General features: G+C 45.4%; 1 protein-coding gene across 1 annotated transcript in view; it reads left to right on the forward strand.

The window, feature by feature from the left end:
- Positions 1–26499, forward strand: part of KMT2E (lysine methyltransferase 2E) — a 310078-nt gene that overhangs the window by 47466 nt on the left and 236113 nt on the right. Inside the window, 2 exon segments of the mRNA XM_030216423.1 lie at positions 9824–9938; positions 19778–20007. Coding sequence (XP_030072283.1) covers positions 9824–9938; positions 19778–20007 — 345 coding nt within the window.

Genomic DNA, 26499 nt, shown 5'->3' on the forward strand with positions numbered 1-26499 from the left:
GAAACAAATTGAAAAAGGGCCTTTATATCTGAAACATCGTTTCCAACAACTGGGAAATACCACTGCTTCTTTTTCGTATAGAACACTGTCTTATAAATCATAATAGAATGCTTCCAGTCCTTTTTATTATCCTGAGCTGAAGATTTTAGCCTTCTCGCCTGTGTAATTTTTGTAATATCAGGATAGATCTACACCTTCTTTTGACCATGAAACTTAGCCCGGGCATTACAAAAGTATAGCTTCATAAACGCATTCAAGTCTTGTTCAAAGACAAAACTAACCAGAAGCGTAGCAGTCTGTGGAATCTTAGTTAAGGAATCTTCTAGAATTACAGAAATATTTAAATCAAGTTGTATATTCTGACCACCTTCCCTGACCAAGTCACGAGCATTTTTTTTTTTAAAACAGTAGGCAGATAATATATTCTGTTTAAAGGATGAATAGACTGTTGAAGAAATTTCAAAACATCAAGGTGATATTTTTTTGAATAAATAGATGAAATTGATAGTTCAGGAGCCTCAAGTTCACCAAACAAATGGTAATCCTCCTCCTAAGTTTTCCATTTGCTCAATCTTGTTTAGTAAGCAAACTTATCCTTAACCACAGCAGTTTGAAAATTTTGGAGAATCTTAATATTACATTGAATTTCCTGAATCTGATTTGAGTGGTCATTTTTGTATACCTTCCACTGTTTCAGCTATCCTTTACCCTTTATCTTCTCCTCTCCCAATCTCTTTTCCTTTTGATTATCCTTTCCTTTGTTTGCCTCTACATGTTCAACTTCTTTTATCCTTAAAACCCCACTCACTGCTTATAATATTCTCCTTCAAGACTTTGTAATTGTAATTATATTTACTATGTAAGCCGCATTGAGCCTGCAATGTGTGGGAAAGCGCGGGGTACAAATGTAATAAATAAATCAACTTTAGAAATTAAACAAGTTGCTTACTGTGTTGATTTAGAAACAGTGGCTTTAAGATCTTGAAGCACCTTCCAAAGACATTCCATCGTTGCCACTGTAGGATGCTCTGATGATGCAACACTTCCTCCATGTTCACTACATGAGAAGCCTCTCTCAGCAGTTCACCCGTGCTTGGGGCCTGGCACTCGGAGAGTTCTGGCCTCAACTAAATACACCGAAGTCACAGTCGGCAGTGTGGCTGATTGGGCTCCAGAGGAGAAAGTGTAACGTCCCAACGGGGCTGCTGCTCCTTCATACTACCCCACAGCAGGACTTTCAACTCCGGTAATAGTCACGTTCTCTGTTGTGAACTGGTCCATTCTTAGCCGGACCGGGGAGGATGGTTCAGGCCGGCACGGGAACAACTTTGACCGCCCCTTTTCTTTTAGTATGTGACGTATCGACAATGAAAGTAAATAGAATCCAATAGAAACAGAATGCCTGTAAAGGTAGATAATCCTTCAGCCTCAGTTCTCAGGAATCATTCTGCTGTTGTGGCCACAAAAAGAGAAATTCATTTTGTGATTAGCAGCCATACTATAGGTTCATGTGATTATGGTTATATCCTGGTATATGCAGGGTAGCAAGTGCCACTCTGTGGTGTTTTTGCTTGCGTAATTATCGTTTCAGCTGCAGTGGTTGAAGCATGGGTGCATTACTGTGTACTAGGTCCATTTGGATCCCGATGAGTAAAAACAAGAAAATGCACACAAATATTAAAGACAGACATTTATTAGAAGATTAGACATACATCACCAAACCTATCAGCATCATCTCAGTGTCCGTAAGCTGGGATAGCCCCTCTTCATTGAAACCTGAGAGAAGTTTGGGATACCTGCATCATACTCATTAATGGAGGGCTTCAACCTGAGGAGGGGTCTTCCCCTGACTTTTATAGTCCATAACAAACAAGTGACTTCATAGTCATCCAGCTTTGACTCATCTCCTGTTTGTTACCTGTTGTACATACAGTCTCAAACTGTTTTTAACCACCAGTCCAGCTAAGCAAGTAACACATCCTGTTTCCTACAGACTGCTTTGCAGGCTGCTGAAGCTTGCACCGTACATCATATGCATGAGAGGCCTTCTAAAGTGCAGACTCCACACTGAACTAAACTCAGGCGCATCACATTCCACCTGTGGATCTGTGGGGAGACTATACATCAAAACTGACCGGACAGAATAAGCAGCTCACTTAAAGATAACAATATGTAAAGATACAGTTCCTTATAATAAGGAGGATTAGTATCAGAATTAAAATTAACATAGGATGGAATAGAGTATTCAGAACAGCAGTAGCAGATGGGTGCCATCCAGAGAAGATGTCATACCAGTGATGTTCAGTGAGTCTCCTGGATGATTATCCCACTACTCTTAATTGATCAGTCATAATAAAGGTATTTAACTCACGCTGCAGTATAGACTGGACCGTGTCCAAACATTGCAATATCATGGTAACATTAACAATATGCTTTAATCGGGTCAAATCAATCAGCAGGAATGGTTCATACACTGGGACTCGTAGTCCACACACTTAATTATCTCCCACTGGTATACACCTCAAATCATCAAAAGTCTTTATTGGTATTCCATTGGATCATATCACCATTTCTGAGGTTGCAAAAACATGTTTTGTACCTCATGGGCATAGTATAATATTTACACAGCTTAGGATCTGGTACATTCTGGTTACATAGGACAAAGCGTGCAACACACCTGCTCTGAGTACACTTGTGTCCAATCCTGATTTGGAATTTTCCTCGAACACTGAAATGCATGTATGAGTTTCCCATCCTCTACAGTGTCCCCCGAATCCCTACATAATCATTCTATACCTATTCCAAAGCCAAATCTCTAAAGATAGTTCTACATTCCATCCTGGATGAATAAATGTTTTAACTTCCACTCCGTGACTTCCCCTCCCAGCCAGCATGCAGTGATCATGTGTTCACTGCACACTGGCACAATTCAGTTTTCTCTACCTCCACCTGCTGGTAAAGAAAATTCAGGTAAGACCATAATCTATCCTTCTTGGGGTGCCTCCCTGTTTGGGGAGGACATGGAGAAACTCATCAAGGATTTAGGTGAGACAAAGCCCCAATGGCAACCAGCAGCCTGAGGATAATGGCAGGGTGGAAGGCTAGAGGTGGCCCTATTAGGATTGAAGGCCCAGAAGGGGCTGCCCTTTCTAAGAGCACAGACATGGTCAGCGGGGCCCCTCGAATGTGAAGATGGGCATCAGATTATTTTACCATGAATGGGCCCTAATCACCTCAGATCAATGGGTCTAGGAAGTGGTGCTGCAGGGGTACGCTGTGGAGTTTACCAATTCTTTTTTACTCTCCCCTTGCGTGTCCTGCGTTGAGAGATATTCTGCAGCGCTTCTTGCAGCTGGGGGCAGTGTAGCAAAGTGGTCATCACTGCATTCTTCTGTAAAGCACTAGAAAGTTGATGTTCTGGCCTGGGGTGACATGGTAGAGGAGTGATTTAGGGGACTTTGGCGTCCCCCTCCCAGTAGGAAACTGCTTTGGTATGTCCCATTGGTCTGGACTAGTCTAGAGGGATGATAAGGAATGTGACATTTATTCATACCTGTTAATTTTCTTTCCTGGTGTCTTGCTAGACTAGTCCTATGCCTGCCTTGGAAGATTATCCTGAAGAGTAAAACTTTCGTACATCCTATTGGTCTGGACTGGTCTTGCAGGATGATAAGAAAGTGAAATTATCATCACTTGTTTCTTTGAAGTACTGTTAGAAAAGTCCAGTTCCCTCCTGAGAAGACTGCAGCCTTGGGATATCTGGCTGATTTATTCCCTTGCTCTTAACTTCTGGCTAAACTGTATATTTAAGAGTTTGGTTATTCCAGAGAATTCCCTTCTTGAATTCCTGGGTTATTTTCTGTTTGCATTTTGGGTTGGGTTATTTATGTAATATTGAGCTTTGGCATTCACATATTAAAGTTGCAGGCTGTGCCACTTGTATCAGTGGTGTCACTGGAACTTTCAAATTTCTCTGACTCCCATCTTCTGGAATGGGGGGACAACACATTGGTCAGGACTAGTCTAGCAGGACTTAAGGAAAGGAAAAGTTGCAGGTAAGAATAAGATCACCTTTTGTCCCTAGTTTCCATCTTTTTTTTGGGGGGTGGGGTGGGAGGAGTTTTTCACACTTTTTACCCACATTGGAATTTCTGAGCCAGATTTCAAATTGGAAGATTTGGGACTCTGATATGAATACCTTATTTAGCCCATGGTCTTCTACATGCAATCTTGCCCAGGGATACCTTCAGATCCCCTCCATCACAACAGCTGAAGACATTATACCCAAAGCTTTTCTGCATCTTGTTTTCAGGGAGTTGTCTTTTTTTCTTTACTCTTTTACCTCTGTCTAGTTTTCCTTTCTCCCATCACCTCTTCCTCATTCCCCACAGTGGCAGCTCCCTTTCTTCACTGAAAACCTACGATAAGGGAGTACTGAGGGTTATGGCAACAAATAACCTCCTTTTCCATAATGTCTCACAGATCTTATGCCCATCTACCAGCAGGTGGAGTTAGACAGAATGTGGTGCTCTGCCATTATAGGGTACTGTGCAGCAGCCTCATCTTCAATTATTTTCTCTCTCTTGCAGTGGATGGTCATAGCCTGTGCAGCTCTGGATTGCTTGTGGCTCCGGTCTGTCCTACAGGCTTAGTAGAGCTCCTGGGGTTGAGGTGTCCCTTCTTGGAGCTAAAGGGTGTACCTGATGGGGCTAGGCCCCCCCCCCCCCCCAAGCTTCTGGAGATCAGCCCTTCAAGTACCTGCTAGTGGGCTTAGTTAATTTTTCTTGTCTTCAATCTCTGCTTCGATTTTAAATACGAGCTGGAACTGACAGCAACCCAGGGGAAGATGTGAGAAGAAGCTGGGGTGCTTGTGTTGCAATGTGAGTGTTCTTTCCTTGCTCTGCCAGCATTCCTACCCTCTTGTAAGTACCTTTCTTCAGAGATATAGCTGCTTCCTCCAAGACCATGAAGCACTGCTAGTGTGGGAGCTGGCGAGCAGCATCGGGGGGGGGGGGGGGGGGGGGGGGGTGTGCTGAGTGGCATCGCAGAGATCCCAGGCATCCAAATCTGGAGACATCATCAGCCTGGGATCAGTTGGAAGTGCATCGGGGTCAGTTTTGGTGGACTCTGCAGGGCTGGCTTCGGCCTGTGCTTCTGCAGGTGCTGGCATTTTCCCTGACGCGCTTGTTAGCGGCTGATCTGACAATGGAGGCCCAGCAGGGGGTTGGTTCCAGTGGAGGGCTCCCTTCCCAGGACTTGCCGCTTGGGGATTTGTTCTGTGGGGGCTCTGGGTCCGGGGATGTGCCTTTCCCCCAGAATTTGTTCTGCTCATGCATAAGGCCTTTTTACTGAAACAGCTTGAAGGTGAGCAGGCTTCTTCCACTTCCAGGGCGCCCCCCCCCCCCCCCCCCCCCCCCGCTAGCTCATCCTAAGAGGGCACGTGTGGAGATCCTGCAGGACCTCGAGGTTTCAGTGGCTTCTGATCATGGTTCGGTAGGCCCCGTTTTGGTGGGGTCTGATCTGCTGGAGGAAGGGAGCTTCCTTCGGATGAGGGGATGATCCTATGGTGGCTAGGCTCTTTTGTAAATAGGATCTCTCGGCTCTCATTACTCAGTTGCTGCAGGCGCTTAATATCACTTTGTTGGACCCCCTTCCCTCGGAGACGAGTGCTCATCCCACGATGTAAGGTATAAAATGGCCTTCTCAGACTTTTCATGTTTATGAGGCCTTGAAGGTCCTGATTTTGTCCCAACGGGTCACTCCAGATGCAGGGCTGAGAGTGGCATGAGCTATGGTGAGTATCTGGTGCCTGCTGGGGACTTGGGAATCTTTGCGGATTCCCAAGGTGGACGCCTTGATCATAGTTCTCACTGAAAAAAGTTCCTTGCCTGTGGAGGGTGATACAGCTCTTAAGGACGCACAGGATAGAAAGTTGGAGTCGTCCTTGAAGATGGTTTTTGAAGTGTTGGTGTTGTGCTTGCAGGCCACGGATGGTTCTTGCTTCTCATGAGTCCAGAAGACCTAGGTTGGAGGATTTGATTCAGTCCCTACTGGCTTTGGAAGCAGGTTATTCTATTTGGCGGACCTGCTTTATGATTTGCTGTGGGCCTCCATGAAGGAAGTCTCCTTGATGGTTTTGGTGCATCACTGGTTTGGCTGTGGCATTGATCTGCAGGTACTGCTTCCATGGCTTGCCTGCCCTTTTGGGACAAGCTTCTGTTTAGGGAGGATTTGGAAAGATTGTCAGGATCTCGGGGGGGGGGGGGGGGACCAGGGGGCAACGTTTGCTGAGGACAAGCCCAAGTCTTCTTGTGACTTGGCCACTGTTGGAAACATGATACTGGGCTAGGTGGACCATTGGTCTGACCCAGTTCGGCTACTTTTATGTTCTTTCCGCTCTTCAAAGTCCCACTTAAGTACTGGGAGGCTAAACACTACTGTCAAGCAGGTCTAGTTCCTTTCAAAGACTGCACTTCCAGCAGAAGCAGCAGTCCTTTTGGGTTGACAGGCACTCGGGTGCCTCCTCCTCTCGGGCCACCTCAGCCGCCTGAGGTGGTCGTTTTGAGGACAGCTATCACATTTCTTGGAGAATGGGCCAGGGTTACATCCGACCAGTGAGTCTTGGAAGTCATTTGGGACAGCAATAAGCTGGAGTTTGCTCATTTGTTGTCAAGGTGCTGAACAAGGTTGCGGTGGTCAGGGACACACTCACTGCGCTGGTGCGCTTGTGGGCGGTTTAGGAGGTGCCTCGGTTAGGATGGGGCCCATTATTACATTTACTTTGTGGTCCCCAAAAGGGGGGTGGGGCATTTTGCTCCATCCTTGATCTCAAATATGTAAACATGGCTTTCTGGGTCCAGCATTTTTGGATGGAGACTTTGTCATTGCGGCCCGTCCAGCCAAGACAGTTTTTTTTTATTCACTAGATCTCGGAGGTGTTTTTGCATATCCCCATTTGGCTGCCTTTTCAGCATTACTTTCGTTTCTATGTGCTTTGGGAGCACTTTTTTTTTTTTTTTTTTACATTTGTACCCCGCTCTTCCCCACTCATGGCAGGCTCAATGCGGCTTACATGGGGCAATGGAGGGTTAAGTGGCTTGCCCAGAGTCACAAGGAGCTGCCTGTGCCTGAAGTGAGAATCAAACTCAGTTCCTCAGTTCCCCAGGACCAAAGTCCACCACCCTAACCACTGGGCCACTCCTCCACTTTCAGTTTGAGCAATGCTGTTCGGTCTAGCAACGGCTCCCAAATGTTTTCCAAGGTGATAGTAGTCGTCGCAGCCTTCCTTCATCGGTTGATAACAGGTGTCTTCATGTCCAAGAGTCAGTTGTTGCTTTCCCAGTCGCTCAAGTACATCAGTGATTTTCAACATACAGGCCAGGATGGTGTCGCTGCCTCTGCTGTGGCAGTTGCATGAGCAGATTGCCTGCTTGCTTTTGCCCCACGGGCGTGGGATTACATTCAGGATTCTGGGCTCCATGGTGGCCACCATGGAGATGGTACCTTGGGCAAGATACCACATGCGACCCCTGCAGTTGGGCCTCAGTCAGTGGACTTCCCTCTCGGCTGATTTATCAGGTCCAGGTTCCTTGGATGACTAAAGCCAGGATTGTGATGTGTTGATGGCTGTGTATGAACACTCTCTGGGGGATGGAGTCTTCCTAGCGACTCCGGAGTGGATTGTGGTCACCACAGATGCCAGTCTTCTAGGGTGGTGTGCCCACTATCTAGGCTGGGCAGCCCAGTGCCCACTGTCTAGGCTGGGCAGCCCAAGATGTATTGTCCCTGGTGGAGGCTTCCTGGCAGATCAATTGCTTGGAGCTGCAGGCAATCTATCTGGCCTTGTGGGCATTTCTGTTCTTGCTATGGGGGAAAGTGGTGCGAGTGCTCTCCGAGAATTCTACTGTGGTGGCTTATGTTAACAAGCAGGGGGGCACGAAGGGTGCCTCAATGCGAGAGGTGGCACTTCTTTGCCAGTGGGCGGAGAACCACTTTGCTTTACTCTCTTGGTGCACATAGAGTGCTCACCGCATGTGTAAATGAATTTCTTCAGCAGGAACCTCCTGGATACAGGGGAGTGGGAGCTATCCAGCTCGACATTTCTTCAGATCACTTGTGTTGGGAGGTCCCAGTTTTTGGTCTCCTAGCTCGAAAGGACAATGCATAGGTTCCCAGATTCTTTAGCAGGGACAAGGAGTGCGGTTCGGAAGAGATAGATGGCCCAGCATCGGTTTCTGTATGTCTTCCCATTGTGGCCGATGAAAGACTGCATCTACGCATTGCAGGACGTTGAGGTCTGGCAATTCTGGTGGCCCCGGACTGGCCTGTATGCCCTTTGGTATGCTGACCTGGTCAGATTGCAGATTGGCAGCCCTCTTCGGCTGTCTTCCAGAAGTGCTTTCTCATGCAGGGACCTCATGGAGGATCCCTCCCCCTTTGGTCTTACAGTATGGCTCATGAAAGGGCGAGTCTGAAGAGGAAGGGCTATCTGGAATCCTGTCTTTGCCACTATGCTCCAAGCAAAGAAGTGTTCTATTTTGATAGCTTATGCGAGAGTTTGGTGCACGTTTGATTCCTGGTGTACGGAGGTAGTCTTGCAAGCGTCTGGGGTATCAGTGGCACACCATTCTCTCCTTCTTGCAGGCTGGACTGAACAAGCACTTCTTTGAAGGTCCAGGAGCGGCATTGTTCTGTTTTAGGAATCGTGTGCAGGACAGGTCCCTTGCGGTGCATCTGGATATAGCCCAGTTTCTCCAGGTGGTGGATCATTTTTGGCCCCCTCAACGTCCCATCGTGCCCTCTTGAAGCCTTAACTCGGTCCTGTGAATGCTCCAAAGGCCGCTGTTTGAGCCACTGGATTTTCTTTGAACAATCTGACCTTAAAGGCGGTTTTCCTGCTGGTGATTGCTAGGCAAGTTTCAGAACTGCAGGCATTGTCACGCAGGGATTGTTCCTCCTCTTTACTAAAGTGGGGGTTTCCATCTGGGAGGTTGTTCTGCATGGTTGAGTTGCTTCGTGTTCTTAGAATTAAAAAAAAAAAAAAAAAAAAGCAAAAACAACCCCCCCCCCCCACACACACACATCAACAAGGAGAAGACATCAGGGTGAGGACGATTGTTACGCTCGGTGGTTTTCCAGCACTACTCTGCTATCAACAATACTGAAGATGGGGCTGCTACACAGTATCCTATATGGCAGAGCTCTGCATTTTCTCAGCTGCTAGTAGATGGATTGATCTGTTGGGACTAATGGAAACAAAATTATCAGGTAAGAACTAATTTTTCCTTCCAGCATTTACTTTCTTCCACTTGGTAGATTGTTACAGCTGTTTTGAGTATGGTAGGCTTGTAAGCAGGAATCTTGGAGGCCAGGTGTAGGTCAGTGATTTCACTAGTTAAAAATCTTCACCCTCTCAGGTGCTTCAGAAAATTATTGAAAAAAATGTAAATTGTCTAGTTCTCATAACCACCTTCAAATCAAATTGCATGCATAGCATGGTATAATTTTTCCTCAGGTGAGTCTAAAATGCATTTGTACAAATTATGCATCATTACTTTTGCTCTGGAACTGGGGATGTTGTTTTGGAGCTGTCAAACAGCTAAAATTGTAGTAACTTTCCATTGCTTAAGGTACAAAAAAACTTAGATGGTGAGTGTACTAAGGGCAGAAAAAGTATCTGTATGTAATATGTAAATTGCTTTGGTTGTACCAAAGAAAAACAGTATATCATAAATCTAATTAACATAGCATAATAAGCTTAAAATATACATGTATAGAATTTGTTTATTTCTTCTTCTTAATTAAATGCGCTTTTGCTTTCCAGACCAGAATCCGTAGAGGCTAGCCCAGTGGTCGTTGAAAAATCAAACAGTTATCCGCTTCATTTATATACCAGCAGTTCTCATCATTCACACAGTTACATTGGTTTGCCTTATGCTGTAAGTGTCTTTAAATTTTTTTTATTTTATGGATATATTGTCTGAAGATGAGCAATCTGAATAGAACTTTCTCATGCTGGCTATGTGATCTGTATCCCATGTCACCTAAAGCATATCTGGCAAACTTTCCAGAAAACGTTTCCAAGTTTGTGCAGGAAGAGATTCATGTAGAATTTGAAACACTGTCCCTAATTTTTATTTTTGATTATCTGATTTCTCTTTTGTATGTTCTGTAAGGTTTTTCATCTGTTATTCTTTTCTCCGTTTGTGCCTATGTCTTTTTGGCTTGGTAGTATCCTTAGTTGAGCGTTTTTCTCTCTTTAAAATGTTTGGATTTTTTGTTGTTTTTGTGTTTTGACCATGGCATGTTGATTACAGCAGATTCCCAACCAATGTGCATTGGTGCAAATTGTAAGTATGCCAGCTTGTATTTGCCCCGGGAGATCAGCAGCTGAAAGAAGTGGGGTGAACCAGAGTCTCTATCTTCCCAGCAGCTTTGTCCTCCAGCTTGGGAGCTCCACTGGCCTCTAGTACTTCTACTTTACAGAATTGGTAGAAGAGGAGGCAGAAGCAGCATCAAATACATGTTGCCCTGCTGTCTGCAGGGGGTTGGTTGGGGACAAGGGCTGGAGTTGGTGTTCGAAGCAGGGGATGATATGGAGTGGGGGTTGAGGAAGTGACCCTATGAACAGATGTACTATAATATGAAAGGAGGAAGAAACCACTAGTTTCTCCCAGGACAAGCAGAATTTAGTTTTCTCACGTGTGGGTGACATCATCTACGGAGCCCCGATGTAGATGCTGCCAAGTGTTCTACTGTTTGTAGAAGTCTTTGGCAGGCCCCCACCGCACATGTGTGAGTGCTTTTCTGCCTGCCTTACTCATGTGGGACCCACAGTTTTGTCTTTTCCATGGAGCAGTGAAGACATCTTTTCAGTAGCTGTTGCGTGTTATTTTGCTTCAGCGTTTCCTTTGCCTTCCTGCCTCTTCTGAATAGAACGGTACTCTTCCCCCATCCCCCCTTAGAATTTTTCCCTTTATTTTGCTAGTGCTCTGGCTTTTTAAAGTTTTCTTTTCCATGGCTGGTGGCCTCCTTAGGCCTGAGCTTCTGGCCAGGTTTTGTTTAAAAAGAAAAAAAAAATCTGTTTCACGATTGAGCAGTTCAATTTTGCAACTGCTAGTTTCCCTGTGATGTCCCAGAAATCTTACAATGAGTTCAAGCAGGGCAAACTGTGCTAGAACCATGCCTGTAACTGACCCACATGACGTATGCCTAACCTGTCTGGGCCCTGACCATAAGTTCTCTCTCTGTTTTTTTGTGCTCAAATACATAAGAGAACCCAGAAAAGTTGTGAAGCCCTACGTGAAAGACTTTTTGGAACACAGAAGTCCGGTCCATCAGCATCAAAGGTATCTGTTCCTTTGGTCAGGAACTGCACTGAACACTGGAGATGCCTTGACATCGATGAAGTCTCCCCCTCCCTTGATGTCGGGCACCAGAAGCACCCATTCAGACCAAGCATTGTCAGACCTGACACTGAGTAATTGTGTGGATTTCGCTTTGTCTTTTTCAACACTGAAGATCAAAAGTGAAGAAGCACCTGAATGTGTCTGCTTTGAGCCCCTGGGCACCAGTGTCACCGGTACCTGAGAAGCATTGGTGCTGGGAGGGCCGCTCCCTCCTCCATAGAAGCAGTGCCAATTGTGCCATTGCCCCCAAAGCCGGGACTCTGCCTCTGATTCAGTTTCAACATCTTCACAGGCTGATTCCCTACTGACAATGGCCCTGTCTTTACCAATGCCTGTCCTTGATGAGTGGCTCCGATCATGTTACAGGAGGAGCTAGGGTGCGTCCTAGATTGGCGTTGCACCAAGGCATCGAGGGCACTGGCACCGACTGGCGTTTTCTCCAGCCTATCCTGGAAATCCATTCCCTGCGTGATGGCCATTTGTCAATGCTGGCGCTTCACTGGGCATCAGGGCTGGCGCTGACCAATGCGGTGCTGCTATCCAGCCTGTCCCTGTGGTCCAGGAGACGCCTTGCACTTCAGTGCTCTTGCCCAGAATCTGGCCATGTGTTCAGTAGGCTGAGGCAGGTGCTTACCTGGGGATCTGAGGTTGAGCCAGACCCCTCTTCACTGCAGGAAAGGAATAAATCTCCTTTAGATGAGCTGTTCGTTTTGTGTGCGTGTGTTTTTTTTTTTTTTTTTTTCAGAAAAATGGCGGAGACCATTCCATTTAAGTTGGATGTCGAGGACGAGCCCAGGTCCGAGATGTTGGACGATTATGATTCCCCTCCCATGGAAGCTGTGACAGTGCCTGTTCACAACATCCTTAAGATGCACAGATCCTAAGAAGGTGGACTCCATGTATAGGGTCCTTTTGACTCCTGGGTTTGAGAAACCGCAGCTTCTGCACTACTCCGTGGTGGTCAAATTCTCTGTGCTCCTGTCCTCTTCAGCAGCGACCCCAGAAGTCTCAGCCGGGTCCCCAGTCTAAGCAGGGAGTGAACGTTTGACTGGCTCCAGCAGAGCATGTCTGCAGCAAAAGTATTTGTCCCGGTTGACTTACCGGTAGGAGGAAAGTTAAAATTTTTCCCAAGAAAGGTGGTCCCTTGTAAACTCGGGAGGATTATAGCCTCAATTGACAACAACCTCATCCAGATTGTCCACTGAGAGCATCATACTTCAGTGCTCAGCATCAGGAAGTGCTTGCAGAGGAAAACTCCCTGATGTCAGGGTTTGATATGTTTTTGAATCCTGATGTGGGGAACAGTCCCTGTCTCCATGGAGGGCTCAGATACCCGTTGTTTTGAGATTTCTGCAGCAAGGCTTGGGGCAGGCTTTGAGCTCCCTGAGGGTTTAGGTTACTGCTCTGCCTAGTTTTTGGAGGAAAGTGAAGGGCACTTCTGGCCTACCATAGATAGGTGGCTTAATTTCTGAAGGGGGTGGCACGTCTGCTCCCCTGCTTCATCCTTCCTTCCCTTTGTGGGCCTCGGATCTGGTTCTCCAGGCCCTTTTGGAGGCTCCCTTTGAGCCTCTGCACTTAAGGACTTTACTCTCAAGACATTGTTCCTGGTGGCTATCACCTCTGCTCGTAAGGTTTCCGATCTGCAGACCCTGTCTTGTTGAGACCCATATCTTCTTTCCTTTTTGGAGGACTCGGTGTCCTTGTGTATGCCAAAAATGGTGCCTCTATTCCATGTGAATTAGGAGGTCTACTTGCCCTCCTTTGTGATGGAGGGTTCAACTCCTGTGGATCAGAGGCGTCTGCAAGCTGGATTTCTAGAAAACATTTCTCCACTACCTGAAGGAGACAAATGAGTTTTGGCTTTGACCACCTCTTTGTATTTCTATGGCCCTCGGAAGGACCAGGTGGCCTCTAAGGCCTCTTTTATGAAGTGGATTAAGGCGCCTATTGACTTCCTACATTTGCAAGAACCGTCTGGTGCCTCAGGGGCTGAAGGCTGAGGTTTCTTCCTTGGTGGAGGCCTATGCGGTGGCTTCTCAGGAGATTTGCAGAGCAGTGACTTGGTTGTCACTTCATTCCTTTACTAAGCACTACAGATTGGATGTTTTGGTCACAGTCTGTTCAAACTTTGGCAGAGCCGTCATTCGGGGGCCTTGTCTTCTCCCACGCAATAAATCTGCACTGATGGAATGTACTGAAGTAGAACAGTGTAACTGATGCTAAGGAAGAGGAAATTGTCTTAGTGGATACATTTCTTTCTTTTAGTCAGCTACACTTCTTTAACCTGCCCTTGGAAGACCTCGGCCTGGGCTTCTGGGTGTGCTCTGTTTGTGTTCAGTTCTTTAATTAAAAAAAAAAAAAAAAAAAAAAGTGGTGTTCTGATTGGCAGTAAAACAGGGTTCTCTTGGTACTTCTATATCCTGCTATATGCAGGATAGCGTGTGCCACTCTGTGGTGGTTAGCTCTCCTGATTATCATTGCTGCTGCAGTGATCAGTGGGGCATGGATGCGTTATAAAGGGCCCTTCTGCTGCTTGGTCAGATGCATACTGGATTGTTCCAGGGAGCACCCAGGTAGGGCATAATTTCCCCTTAAGGTAGTAGGAGTATTAAACTAATATATAGATCTTTAAGATTATGTGGTATATTGTATGCTTTTTATTTAGTGCTTGCTTCTCAGCAAGTGTAAAAACAATCATTTAGGGCAGTCATTGGCAGATGAAAATACTCTGTAATGACAAACCTCCCTTTTGGGAGTTAGGGGAGGGTATGTGATAAGAGTGAACTAGGCTCTGCTGTGCTATCCACTGGTTATCTTGTAATGCTTAAGTTACTCTTTCTGCCAGAGTTTTAAGCTTAAATAAAAAAAAAGTTTTTCATTATTTAAACAGTTAATAAAGATTTTTTAAATGAAATTTAAACTGTTCTTATCAATAAACCTTACAAATTGTCTTCTACCTCAATTTTTTAAGTCAAAGCACAGAACAAATTAACGTTCACTTACCTAGAGAGGTGTCCTCTTTTAGAACTCCCTCAGGACTAGTTCTGTCCTCTTGTGGTTTCAGCTCTGTTTCTAATAGGTCATATGAAATATGGTATGTATCTGCCCCTACATTATCTTCTTATTCCTTACCCTATGATCTCTCACAAGGATCTATTCTCATGCCAACCCTCTTTGTTATCTATCTTGCCCCCTCTCCCCACTTCTCCTGGTCATTCAGTCTTTAGGGTCGGGGAATGCGTATTGTTATATAGACAATGTCCTGTCTTTTCTCCTTCTAATAGTGTTGCATCATTCAATCAGTGTTTTAAATGTTGTCTGTCTGGTTTCATTTAAACCATCTGTTCTTAAACTCTGCCAAATATGTTGGAATGCCTCAGTTGGGTGGTGAACTATGCTAGTATTTGGCCGCCTGACAAGAATTGGATTACCTTGGGGTACAATTTGACAACATGGGGAGGGATAAGTGTTCCTCACTACTGAATGGATGCAAGAAGTTCTTGGGGTATGGTTTGACACCAGGAGGGGGGGGGGGGAGATCAGTGTTCCTCACTGCTGAATGGATGCAAGAAGTTCTTGGGCCAGGGAATATCTTCAGCTCCTCAGGTTTATGGCAGTGTCCACCAAGCCTTCAATTCCACCCCTACTTGTCTATTTTTCTGCTGTCTAACCCTCACTCTGACTCCTATGTATAGTTAATCTAAGAGAAATTTGTTTACGGAAACATAAGATATTTCTTTATGTACATAACTAGGAGCAATAGACTACAAAATGCATTTATTTGGGAGTTTGAACAAAGAACCTGAACAAAAACGAATGCTACTAAATGAAAGTATGTAGTACACAGTTGTATGTTTTATTTATTTTGAAGTAGTAGTTGGAGTTGGTACATTTTTAGCACTTCCGACAGACTCCACAGCCCTGGCAGTGACACTGGAAGTGATGGCTGTAGATGAGGACCCACGAGACCTCTCCAGTGGGTGGTGGTGTCTCATTGTTCATGACCCATTTCTCAAGGGCCCAGGAGAGGGGAAGATGCCTTGCGTGGTAGGACAGCCTGAACTACCTGCTCACAGGGGTCCTTCTTGACCTGGATAGGATAATCATCATCATCACCGATGTGAGTGCTGGAGGGTAGTAGCCCATTGCCTCGGCTGGCTTGCACAGGGCTTCGATCACAGTAGAAGGCTGTGTAGTCTATCAGCTGCCTGGTTTTCAGAAGCAGCTTGCATTTGGTGCATCATTTTCTCCCACTGTTGCAGGGGAAGGTGGTGTGGGTGATGACTGGTGATCTGTAGTAGTGGCCTATGTCAACAAGCAAAGCAGGACCCAGAGTTATGGCGCAGGAAGTCAGTTGAATCTGCAGCTGGGTGGAGCTCCATCTCTTGGCAATTTTGGTGATCTGCATTGCAGGAACAGAAAATATGCATTTTGACTTTTTCATCCACAGGTGTGGGGGAGTGGGAGTCTAATGGAAAATTGAGGGACTCTGTTCAACAATCTAATTGAGTCTCAGTAGGACGCAAAGTGTTCCATCTCTTTTGTAGCTGCAGATAAGAGTTTGGTTCTGCAGGGATCAACTTATAGGTACAACCTTGATTAAGGGGAGGAGCCTTTCTGTGTTTCCTCTCTGGCCTTTGATTGGCTGGATCCTCCAGATGGTGGCCAAACATCAATTTTTTGTGCTTCTGGTGGCACCCTGGGACCTTAACTTGGTCCTCAACACCTTGCTTGGTCTACCCTTTATCTGTTAAAACAGGCTTCTCTGGAGGATCTGATTTGAAGATGACTTTTCTTGTTGCTATCTCTTCCATCAGTTGTGTGTGAGTTGCAGGCCCAGTCCTGCAGGGTTCCTTATTTGTCCTTTAGGGATGACTCAGTTTCTTTTCACTAAATGCTGTCATTCTTGTGTAAGGTGGTCTCTCACTTTTCATATGAATAAAGTGGTCTTGATCCCAGTGTTCTCAGACACAGGAGCATCTGTATCTGTTCGGAAGTTTCATAGATTGGATTTTTGCATGGTTATATTTTGATATCGAAGGCAGCAAACGTCTGAAGATATATGTTTGTTGTTCTGTTTTATGGGCCATGTAAAGGGGAAGTGGATTCTGTCTATGTTGGTGTATTGGGTAAAGTCAATTAAATAGAGGCAACATATATTCTTCATAGGAATGTAGTCCCTGGTTAGCTGCATGTGCATTCCACCTGAGTTGCTGGATTCCTTTATGAAACACTGTAAGATTGATTTTAAGACTGGTCTAGCAAGAATCAAGGAATGGAAATTATCAAACATAAAGTTCACCTTATTTGGTGGGGGAGGGGTTGAAATACACATTTTTATAAATTTGCCTTTTTATTTAAGGCATATAAAGCTAACAGAACCAACAAATACAGCTCTGTACCACCTCAGGCTCATTTCCTCTTTCTCACCTTGTCCCAGGCATACTATCACCTTTGTCTGGATCGCCCACAAGCTAACCACCTCTCTTTTCACCTTTCCTTAGACTTATCCACTCCTTCCCCCCCCCCCCCCCCCCCCCCCCAGATGACCAGGGTTACTCCCCTCTCCTAGGCTGATCCTTCTTTGCATTCCCAAAGCTTAACTTCTTACCAGTGCTCTTCCAGAGGGTCAAACTCTTGTCTCTTGCCTCTCACTTCAAACACTGTTTCTCCCTTGTTATCTAGGTTCTTCCCGTTTCTCATAATTTGCCCCTGTTCGCACTGGGCTCATTTAATATTTCTCACTCATACCCCAAGCCCCATGCTAGGCATTTTCTTTTTGGATTCATTCCTTTCTCATTACTCCCAGGCCAAGCTGAATCACATCCCCTCCCCTGGCTTGACCCCTCCTCCTATCAACCAGTGAATGCTGCTGTGGGGGAGGGAACAGGCCTGCAAACCTTGACTGGATCTTGATGCAATGGTGATGGCTGGGAAAAGCGGGGGGGGGGGGGGGGGAGGGAGGAGGATGTTGTAGTGACCCTCAGATGGGGATAATGGGTAAGCAGACCCAGCATTTGGCTGGTTATAGTGGTGGCAGTTATTGCCTGATGGTGGAAGAGCTGTAGGTTCATAACATTCAGCTGATGGTGATAGCTGCATAGGAGAATGCCTGCAACATTTGTCTGCATGGTGCATGTAGATATGGGGATCAGTAATGATTATACTACTTAGTTAGAATTCTTCCTAAGGGCATGAACCTGAGGAGAAATACTGAGCATTGGACGTAGCCTGGATGGCCATATATCACAGGAATTTATTTACAAGTGGATCTGCAGGGTCACTTGCTTTATCCAGCAAATCTGCCAAAACCTTGTTAGACCATGTATTGATGATGAAGCCTTTGACTTCGGTGCACTCTCGTATTTCACAAAAGAACTCCTGGCATGGAGTTAGGTGCAGCCACAGCAGGTCTTGGTGAGGTAAGTTCTCATAGATCTTGGTAGCCACCCAATGGTTGGCAAGTATCATACATTCAGACATGGTCTCTTGCACCTCTAGGGGCTGCTTGAGAATTAGGTCATGTGACACTATTCAAAGTTGTTAAAATGCATTTGGACTGTGAAAAATTGCTGGAAGAACTTAAATTGGAAGGGCATCCAAATGGCAGATGAAATTTAATGTGGACAAATCAAAGTAATGCACGTTGGAAAGAATAATCCAAATCATAGTTACCTGATGCTAGGGTCCTCCTTGGAATTAGGCACCAAAGAAAAGATCTAGGTGTTGTAGATAATAAGCTGAAATCTTCTGCCCACTGCGCGGCAGTGGCTAAAAAAAGCAAACAGGATGCTAGGAATTATTAGGAAAGGGATGGTAAATAAAACCAAGAATAACTATAATGCTTCTGTAACGCTCTATGGTGCAACCCCATCTTGAGTATTGTGTTCAATTCTGGTCGCCATATCTCAAAAAAAGATATAGTGGAATTAGAAAAGGTTCAAAGTAGAGTGACCAGAATGGTAAAGGGGATGGAACTCCTCTCATATGAGGAAAGCCTAAAGAGGTTAGGGCGCTTCAGTTTGGAAAAGAGGCGGCTGAGTGGGAGATATGATTGAAGTTTACAAAATCCTATGTGGTGCAGAATGGATAAAAGTGAATTGATCTTTTTACTCTTTAAAAAGTACAAAGACTAGAGAACACTCAGTGAAATTACTTGAAAATACTTTTAAAACAAGAGGAAATATTTTTTTCACTCAAATGAATAGTTAAGCTCTGGAACTCGTTGCCAGAGGATGTGGTAACAGTGGTTAGTGTCTGAGTTAACTTTTATTTTTTTTTTTTTTTACAAGTTCCTGGAGGAAAGGTCCGTAGTCTGCTATTGAGATAGACATGGGGAAAGCCACTGCTTGCCCTGGGCTCTGTAGAATCGTGCTCCTATTTGGGATTCTGCCAGGTACTTGTGACCTCGATTGGCCACTGTTGGAAGCAGGATACTGGGCTAGATGGCCCGTCGGTCTGACCCAGTATGGCTGTTTTTACGTAGTTCTTTTATCTGTTCTCTCAGCTGGAAAATGGCTCTTGAAGAAGGTTGCTCACTATTCATGCCAGTTACCCATACAGTGCCCATGAGGTTTTTTTTTTAATTTTTTGGTGGGGAGGGGGGACAGGAGGTTGTTTTTGTTTGCCTTCGGTAGTTTTTCTGATCTTAACTGAGAATATAAGAATAGGCATACTGGGTCAGACCAATGGTTCATCTAGCCCAGTATCCTGTTTTCTCAACAGTGGCTAATCTAGGGCCCAAGTATCTGGGAGAAGCATCTGGACTAGTGGGATAAGGAATTTAATGGCAGAAACCCAAATAGTAGCAACATTCCATGCTACGAATCCCAGAGCAAGCAGCCACCTTATTTGTGGCTGCTATCCACAGCTTGGCAACTGCTGCCTTACTTTATTTCATCTTCTTACCCTGTGTCTTTTTTTTTTTTTTTGCCATTTGATTTACCATGTTTGCCTTATGTGAACTGTATACATGTCTGTTTTTAATTTTTTTTAATTGCATGACCATCATTTGAAGTAATGAGTGTATACGTTACTGAGGTGGTTGTTATTTTCCAGCTAGGTTCCTTTCCACCAGAAAAGGTTTGCTGTTTATTTAATGTTAAAGATATTTGAACGTTTGTTGTATCTCTGACTTTTGTCTTTCTCCAGAGTTTGCTGCATGTTTAGGCATAACCAGAAACAGAACAAGAGTCCGTAGAACAAGGTTTATTTCCATTTGAAAATATATAGTCTCTACAGTTCTGTCCCCTGAATGAATTAACTAAAACGTGTGTTTAGAATATCTTTTTAGTGGGCAAACCTATTTCTTTTCAAGTGCATTTATCTTTGCAAACATAACTGTAATTCTAAATTTTTTAACCATTTAGGACCACAACTATGGTGCTCGTCCTCCTCCAACACCCCCTTCATCTCCTCCTCCATCTGTCCTTATCAGTAAGAACGAAGTAAGCATATTTACTACTCCCAATTTTGATGAGACATCCAGTGCTACTACAATCAGCACATCTGAGGATGGGAGCTATGGTACAGATGTTACCCGATGTATCTGTGGTTTTACCCATGATGATGGATACATGATTTGTTGTGATAAATGCAGGTAAAAAGTATTTTTACATTGTGTTTTAAATATTATTTTTGTACTACTTAGTACATTTTGGAGAGTCGCCCAGATCAACTGCTTCTCATGACACCATAACTGTTTATGTTGCTATACCCAAATATAGGAAGGTTACTCTTTGTTTTAGAGAATATTTTTTTCTTTGTCAACTGAGGGTGTATATTTGGTGCTTTAGTACTAGATTTTGTTCCTTTACTACATTTTTTAAAAGCACCAAAACAGATTAAAGATTTTTCACGTACTTCATTATTTTTCTTCCTTAGTTACTCTGACTCCCCTATATCTTTTGGCAATGAAAAGAGAGCATTTTATTGAAAATAAATTTTCTCTTAAACCATAACATATCTACCTACTATAATATAACTCACCCTCAACGTTCTGAAGACACTGACGTCACTGCAGCCACTCAGACACCGGTTCGTAAGTTCATGGTGGTGAAGCCACAACACTCACCATGTCTCCATGCCCCGCCCTCGCGTCACACGTGATGACGTCGAGGGCGGAACAAATACAGAACAAAGCAAATGAACAGGGAGGAGTACTCCTCCCCTTCCAACGAATCGCTGCAGACAGCCTCATAAAATGAGGACACTTGCCCCAGCCCCTTTCACGCTATCGCCCCGCCCCCGGTCGACCCCTCATCCCCCCCATCACATTCCCTTCCCCCTGTCACATCCCCTCCACTTACGCGACTATCCCTGGTGTTCTAGAGGTACCTCTTTGCTCAGGCCAGGAAAGAAAGAGCCCCCGCTTTCCTGGCCGGAACGCTGCTGCTAGCTGCCCTGCTGCATCCTGTGCGAGTCCGGCTCTCGGCGTTTCAAAATGGCCGCCGAGAGTTGAAGCAGCCTCGCGAGACTTCAACTCTCGGCGGCCATTTTGAAACGCCAAGAGCCGGACTCGCACAGGATGCAGCTAGCAGCAGCGCTGCGACCAGGGAACAGGGGGCTCTTTCTTTCCTGCCCCGACCGAAGAAGTACTTCTAGACCACCAGGGATGGGAGGGGAAGGGAGTCCCGTGCCCGCCTCCAACGACAGGAGGGCGTGGGACTCGTAGGACAGAGAGGGAGACAGCAACGGAAGGAGTGGGGAACCCTTGCTAGCGCCCGTTTCATTTCAGGCAGAAACGGGCCTTTTTTACTAGTGAATGATATAACAGGATGATTTTAGACTAATCCAAAAAGTGTTGCTCCCAAAAAGAGAATTATTTTTTTCTTACAAAACAGTATGTTCAACAGATCTAAATGGGGTACCAGGTTGTGAGGATTTTCACAATGAATACGTACAAGTTCCTTAGCGTGGCAACACATCAATCCAGGACAAGTGGGTTATGCTCATTTACCAGCAGGTGGAGATAGAGGAGAGTTGCACTGTGCCTTAAGCCCTGATGCTCATTGTCACCTCCCAGTATACCTCAGTCTCCAGCAGGTGATGGACGTGTCTGATGACCTTCTGGATTGGGGCCTTGGCTCCTGTTCCCAGTTTCTGAGCTCAGTTGAGCTGGGGGTCAGTGGCTAGTTTGTGCAGCCTTGGGAATACCTAGTGGTGCTAGGTTCCTTGACCCCCACCCCCACCCCCTTCGTGCTTTTCTCCTGCCTCTGGTCTCCTTCCTACTAGCTCCCAGTCTGTGTTAGAGCAGGGAGCCTCCGGGTAGCATGGGAGGGTGTTCTTCTTAGTGGTGAGAACCTCATGGCGGCTCCCTCCGAGACAGCAAAGTGCTGCCCCCAGTGCAGTGTACGAAAGTTGGCAGCGGGCATTTGTCCCGCTTCTTCCACTTCACCGTTTCAGTGGCAGGACTCTTCGGGGGAGGGGCTCCATCTTCATCGGGTGCGACAGCCCCATCTGCTAAAGAATGTAGCAGGCACTCTGGATATGGCCAGCATAGGAAAGGCAGCCATGTTGGTTTCCCTCGTGCAGTCTTCTCTCTCATAGTGGGATGTTTGCATGCAGCCTGAGTCTGGCATTTCTCCCCCTTCGGATCAGGGTTTTTTCTCCATGTGAGCAGCAGGAGAAAGTGCCATTTTTCGCCGGGGCTTGTGCTACTATGCACTAGGCTTTCATCTTGAAGTGGAAACAGCCTTCCCTGGACCTACCTGCCCCTCCTGCTCATGTTCCGGTCTCTCAGATCGCAAAAAGTGTGCATTAGCAGGCTTAGGCTGACTGGGAGACTGGGTCTGTGGTGTTGGAGGGCCTTTCTGAGTTCTCTGGGCATGGATGCTCTGCTTCAGCAGTGGCCATCCGACTCTCTCCTTTACGTGCTTCCTCCATGGCCCATTGTAGGTATGGTGCTGCGGCGGGTTGCAATCCATCCGGGTCGAGTGGTTCTGGTGATGCTGGACTGCCGTGGTATGTGGACTTCATTCGCCTTCTGGTGGCAGGGTCTGACCTTGAACTCATTGAAGGTTCAGGTGGCAGCCTTGGCCAGGGCATGCAAACAATTCCTCATTGACTTGTGTTATATTAATCGCTTGCAGCCGCATCTCCGGCCTAATTGTACTTGGTGGGATCTGAATTTGGTCCTGAAATGAGCCATTTCGTGGAACTACTCTGAAGGATGTGACACTCTTGGTGGCTATTTTGTCTGCCAGGCATGTGTCTGAGCTCTAGGCACTCTTGTATTGGGACCCTTACTTGGTTTTTACGAAGGAGGGGTTTCGATCCATACCGTTCCTTCCTTTTTGCCTAAGGTAATCTCTCTGTTCCATGTTAATCAGGTGCTGCTTCGTCCTGCTTTTCAAAGGGTGGATTATAGAGTGGACTTTTCCCTACTGCGTCTTCTGGACATTCGACGGGCCCTGTTGCATTACCTGAAGGGTACTAATGACTTTCTGGTTTTGGACCATTTGTTGTCTTGTTTGCTGGTCCTCGGAAGGGCCAAGCTGCTTCGAGGGCTACAGTCTCTTGTTGGGTGAAGGAAGCAATTTTGTTTTTCTTCTGGGGGCAACCTCGGGTTTGTTCTGGGCTTATTCCTTTCAGGGGGTGGCAGCTTCCTTTGTTGATTCTCGTGTGGCTCCTCTGGTTGAGATTTGCAGGTCTGCTACTTGGTCCTCAGTCCATACATTTGCGCGACATTGCCGCCTTTATGTGGTGGCTCGAAGGGATGCTGCTCTTGGGACTTCGGCCCTTCTTGCGGGGTTTCTGGCTCCCACCCTACGTGAGGGACTGCTTTTGCACACACTACTTGTTCTGGATTGATCTGTTGCCATGTTAAGGAAGGTAAAATTAGGTTGTACTGGATAACTTTCTTTCCTTTATTGCAACCGATTAATCCAGGAATACCTTCCTTGGGTTATCTCTGCTGGCCTGGGGTTGTTTGGTTCTGTTTCCTGGGCTTCTCTGTTTAGATGTGGACCTTGCAGTTCTATTCTTTGGTTTGGAGTTTGTCTGTTTCTGGATGTAAAGAGGAAGGAGACCCATGCCAGTGGGTTTTCTGGTTGTTTTGCGTCTTTTTCACTGCTTCTTATTGGTATACAGGGAGGTGACACTGACATCAAGGCTTAAGGCACAGTGCAATTCTGTGTCCTGTATCTCTACCTGCTGGTAGATAGGCATAACCTATTTGTCCTGGATTGATCTGTTGCACTAAAGGAAAGATAATTATCTGGTAAGAACTAATTTTACCATTTATTTGCCTATTGTGCTTCCACTGTATGCAGATACATTTCATACACAGAAAAACCAGACCAAATTGCAGTTTTCAAAGGTAGGATTTGGTGACCCATAATCCAAAACATTGATGATGGGCTTTTCTAGTCGTCATATTTGTTATGTTCAGTTAAATTACATATGTTGTAATCAAGGCTGTGGACTCCTGCAGTGCAACAGCAAGGGCCATAAAAGAGAAAGTGGGGAGAGTGTGGGAACTTGTGGAGAACAGGACATGCAGTGAAAGGTATACTTTTCCCTCTCCTCTCCACTTCTCTCCTGTCCTCACATATTCTGTTTATTCCAACCCTCTGCTGTCACCAGTTCTCTATTCTCTTTATAGTCCTCCCTTTTCTCCTCTCCAAAATCCCTGCTTGCTGTTTTTTCCTCTCTTCCCTGTCCCAAACCAATATCTAAAATCTTTATTTTCTATCCAAATAAAATGAGAAACATTGAGAATCTACTTAATTCATTTAAATTATTTACTGTGCATAAAGATGCAGATTCATACAAACATGCCACTGACTTTCTTTTCATGAATGTTGCATTCAACTTTTCTTACTACTTGGTGTAAAATATTGTTGCAATATTGTTGCAAAACTAGGAGCTTTGGGTATAATTTATGTATATGCTCTAAATGTTTAATGTCATTACACACCAATATTTAGAACAAGTCTAAATAAATCCTAGGTGCCGTGTCACCATGACACCTAAAATTTGCACCCTGGTGTCTGAGATTTCTTGCTCCCAGAGAGATTTGAGCTGCTGGCTCCTAACTTTTGGGGCTGGCTCCTAGATTCAGCAAAAAATTGTTATTGAGACCCAGTTTAGAACTATTCATGCAGCCTATATTTGTTTCTTTATTCTTCTAGACCAGTTCAAATCAATGAGTTGAGTCCCCCTACCAGTAGGTGGAGGTAGAGGTACTGAGCTGTGCTACTGACATCAACAGCATAAGTACTGGTGCAGCCTGGAATCCTCCATTATTTCTCTACCTCCAGCAGGTGGTGTAGGTTGGTCTGGTGAAGGAGGTCCTTTGTGCAGGCCTAACTCCCCAGGGCATAATTCACAGTCCCTATCCTCTGAGGTCAAATGCTTAGACTGATGTTGCTTCTGGGGTTCAGACCACAGTCTTTACCTAAATTGAGCTCATAAGAGTTCTATCCTCTGCAGCCCTGAGTAGTAGCCCAAGTTTAGGCTTCCTGGCAGTGGTCCCTCTGGGGAGGGGGAGAGGTTGCTGGTCCCTTTCATGCACCTCTGCGGCAGGAAAAAAAAAACTTACTAAATTCTTTATCCAACCAGTCCAGGTTCTTCGTTTGCGCTTGCCTGTCTACAGGTGGAAACTGAGAGCTACTGAGTTGTGATGTCATCACTTGTGCAACCTTCTGGCCAGTCTATTTCTCAGTCTCCAGCAGGTGGTAGGCTTTCTATGCAACCTGTGGTGGCCTGGTAGGACTTCATATTAAAAAGAAAAAAAAAGTTCTGTTTGTGGGGTATGAAGGTCAGCTGCTACAGCAGCAGGAAAATGCTGACTGTGTGAGGAGAAAGCTGCAGTTTACTTGTCTGACAGGCCTTCAGCACTGATAGAAAAGCAGTGCTGTGGGTTCCTCCAGACGAGCATAGCTGGCAGTTAATATGGCTGAAATAGCAGGAAACCCAGTTTTGGTGAGAACTGCCACTATGTTTGCAGCGCCTATGGTGGTTGCTACCAAAGATGAGCTGCCTTGGTTTTTCCCTCCCTGCTGGCAACGATGGATCCCTTGTCTTGTGGGTATGTTGCAGGACTTAGGTTTTGCTCAAAACTTCTCACCTTTTATACGGGCGGGGATTTATACTCCATTCCTTTTATTTTTGGTAAGGAAGACTTAGGTTTTGTCTATTAAGATTTCTTTGGATAAGCTCAGTTCTGGTTCTGATGCTCAGGACCCCCTTTTTGATTGGTATCAGAAAGCCTTCCAAGGCATTCCCTATCTTTCAGATAATAGATTGTCATTTAAGTAATGGTAATATTTCTACTACTACTTACTATTACTTATCACTTCTATAGTGCTACGAGACTTACGCAGTGCTGTACACTTGACTATGAAGAGACAGTCCCTGCCACAGCGTTCCCAGGGAAGAGTGTAGGAAGAGATAAGAGTGGAGAGGTACTGAGGAGCTGCAGAGTGAATGCACTTGTGAGTCAATAAGAGGAGTTTGAACTGTATATGAAAATGTACAGGGAGCCAATGAAATGATTTGAGGAGAGGGCTAATATGAGCATGTCGACACTGGCGGAATACATGTCGTGCAGCAGACTTTTGAACAGATTGATGACTTAATGGGATTCCTGTGAGAAGCAAGTTGCAATAGTTAAGTGAGAGGTGATAAAGAGTGTGGATAAGGGTTTTGGTAGTGTGCTCAGGAACGGGCAAATTTTGGTGATTTAGAGAAACGACAAGTTTTATGTTGAATATGTGCAGAGAAAGAGAGGAGTCAAAGATGACCCCAAGGTTACAATCTGATGAGAGTTTTAGCTAAAGAGATAGAGAATGGGGGAAGGATAAAGGTTAGTTTAGGGGGAAAGATAAGAAGCTCAGTGTTGGTCATGTTTAGTTTCAGATGGTGGTGATACATCCAGGCAGCAATGTCAGACAGGCAAGCTGATACTTGGGCCTGGATTTCTGCTGAAATTTCTGGTGTGGAGAGGTAGATCTGGGAGTCATCAGCATAAAGGTGATACTGAAAACCATGGGAGAGCCCTGAGGTACACCAACTGACAGTGGGATAGAAGTGGAGATGGATCCACCAGAGTATACACTAAAGTGCTGTGGCTGCATTGCTGCATACG

This window comes from Microcaecilia unicolor, chromosome 10 (genome assembly GCF_901765095.1).
Source record: "Microcaecilia unicolor chromosome 10, aMicUni1.1, whole genome shotgun sequence".
Lineage (NCBI taxonomy): Eukaryota > Metazoa > Chordata > Amphibia > Gymnophiona > Siphonopidae > Microcaecilia > Microcaecilia unicolor.